Source organism: Ostrinia furnacalis, unplaced genomic scaffold, assembly GCF_004193835.3.
Source record: "Ostrinia furnacalis isolate ACB-3 unplaced genomic scaffold, ASM419383v2 OfSCF5169, whole genome shotgun sequence".
NCBI lineage: Eukaryota > Metazoa > Arthropoda > Insecta > Lepidoptera > Crambidae > Ostrinia > Ostrinia furnacalis.
This window is the reverse complement of record NW_021135408.1, coordinates 151,698-154,054: the sequence shown is the minus strand read 5'-3', so window position 1 is coordinate 154,054 and position 2,357 is coordinate 151,698. Positions and strand designations below refer to the sequence as shown.

General features: G+C 40.0%; 1 protein-coding gene across 1 annotated transcript; it reads right to left on the bottom strand.

Moving 5' to 3' along the window:
* Nucleotides 1-880: 880 nt before the first annotated feature.
* On the bottom strand, nucleotides 881-1,822 carry LOC114360767 (uncharacterized). The gene has a single exon (XM_028315555.1). The coding sequence runs from the start codon at nucleotides 1,820-1,822 to the stop codon at nucleotides 881-883; it is 942 nt and encodes a 313-aa protein (XP_028171356.1).
* Between the last annotated feature and the right edge of the window lie 535 nt (nucleotides 1,823-2,357).

Below are 2,357 nucleotides of genomic sequence, written 5' to 3'. Positions count from 1 at the left end.
GGACAAGATATTTATATTGATATCTCCTATAATCGCAGTTGTTTCATATTTTGCTAAGGTGAGTAATAAGTCGTTTAAAGAATCCAAAAAGTTAAAAATATTTTTGTTTGAAGGTGAGCGATAGATAGCTACAACTGCTATTGCCCCATTTAGAGTGAGTAACAAACTACTACAATCGCTTAGGTCAGCAACAGCTACTTCACATTTTAAACCTAATTTTGTGAAAACAACAACGCCATCATTCTGGTTCTGTGCGTTAGATTTGTACGATTTGTAGCCTTGTAGTACAGGGAGATTATCAATTTTACTGAGCCAAGATTCCGTTAAGATAATAATATCCGGATCAGTATTCATTCTAGACAGAAATATCAGGACCTCGTCAAAGTTTTTGCTTAAACTTCTGATATTCACGTGGAAATTTTTTAAATAATCAGACTTATGATCAATATAAGATGAACAGTCCTGTGGAGAACAATAGTAGGAGTCAAAAATGCGAAAATTATCAATCTCTTTATTTAGAGTATTAATAGTAGTATTATCCATAATTATTTAATAAGATTTGGTAGGAACATGTAAAATTATCCTTGCTGAGATTAAAATTCTGTGTAAATTGCCCTGGTTTTTTGTTGAAATTACCAGTCTGGTTCACTATATTCGATTGCGATTGACAAGAGTACGATTTGTTCAGTGGACAGACGCACAAATTCAATATGTACTGGGTGTTTAGTGATTGTGAGAGGTGAGTTGTGTAGTAGAGTGTGTGTGCTTTGTGTGAGTTGTGTTTTAATGAAGCTTGATTGTTTGTGTGTATTAGTAGTACATTATAAATGAAAGTTTCAAAGGCAAGATTGTATAAAAAATTAAACTTATCTAAGGCTAATCAGGTGGTCTTCTCCAGGCCACTCAGATCTGCTTCAGAGTCGATTCGTATGGTTTTTTCACCCTCCTTTTTTCTTAGGTATATTTGTCCACGCGAGATCCAGCAAAACGAGTAACCACTGGAGCCAGCAAAACTTCTTGCAAGAAAGAAAAGTCTTCTCATTTTTGGTGTCAAATTTTCTGAGATGAAGATAGGTTGTGAGGTCCCTTGAATGTTGATGTGTTCGGTGCTGAATCTGTTTGCTTTGTGGGTATTGTTAAAATCCTTAAGGCCCTTCAAAAGCCTCTCTTTCAGGAGTACACTATTTAAGTTGCAGACTATAGGTTTGTTTGTTAGGACCTTGGTACTGACCCTGAAGATATCAGAGACGTCTGAAGCAGCCAGATCGACCTTCAAGGCCTTTGAAATTTTCTGAAGAACGTTCATTAAGTCTTCCTTCGTCTCAGATTTGGGTACCGGGATATTACGGATTTCAATACTTGCTGACCTATTTTGTCTTTCTAGATTGTCTATTTTGGTTTCCAGGAGTCTAACGAAAGCACTGTCCTCCTTTCGTTCACTTTCCATTTTATTGACCTTTGACTTAAGTTCGGAGTTTTCCTGCGAGAGAAACTCAATAGAATTGCGTATGTCCTCGTTTTGTTTGCAAATTTCATCCAACTTATTTTGTAGACAGTCTAGCCTTTTTTCCTGTTGGTCTCTGTACTCCGCTATTGAACTTTGCAGTGAGTCAAACTTACGATTTTGCTCGTCCTTGAAGTCCTTGAACATAGATTTCATACTGTCCATGAAATCACCCATAGTAATCTCTTCTCGAGGGCGTTTCTGTCTTAGTGTGACGCCCTTACTTTCTGGGCGACTCGATGGAGGAGCCGCCACGTCCGGCTCAGCCTCACCGCGTAGCGGGGATACGGACGGAGGGGGAGTTCTCTTCAGAGGCATGTTCTTGTGTTTTGTACTAGGGTCACAGAGGGCGTAAGTAGGTATTGATTAGCACTTGGTGCCAGATTACGAAGTAGATAAGTGCAGCTCTTTTCTGACGGAAAGTACCAGGCAACAAGAGCCGCCCAGGAGGTCACACGCACGCGGTGGAATTTGCTCGGATTATTTCAGTAGGTGAGTTCCGCTTACAACTATGCGGTCGAGGTACCAGGGAGACAGGCGTCGAAGCGGGTGTGCGGAGTGCGCGCAGGCAGCAGTGAAGGACGCACTCAGGGACCGCTAGCCGTCACTTTCACACACATGTATGTCCTTGTTGCGCTTCACTGGACATCCTCCTGTTTATGCACTCCTAATTTTTCACTTCATTTAAACTGTAGAATTTAGATTTAATTATTTATTTTTAAGTTGATAAAGCGTTTGGCACGTCTACTCGTTGTCGAGGTCCGCGGGGAAGAAAAAAGATTTGTTCAAATCGGTTCATAATTTATGGTTAAACAAACTTACCTTAAGTGAAGTTTGACCGTAATTATACGAG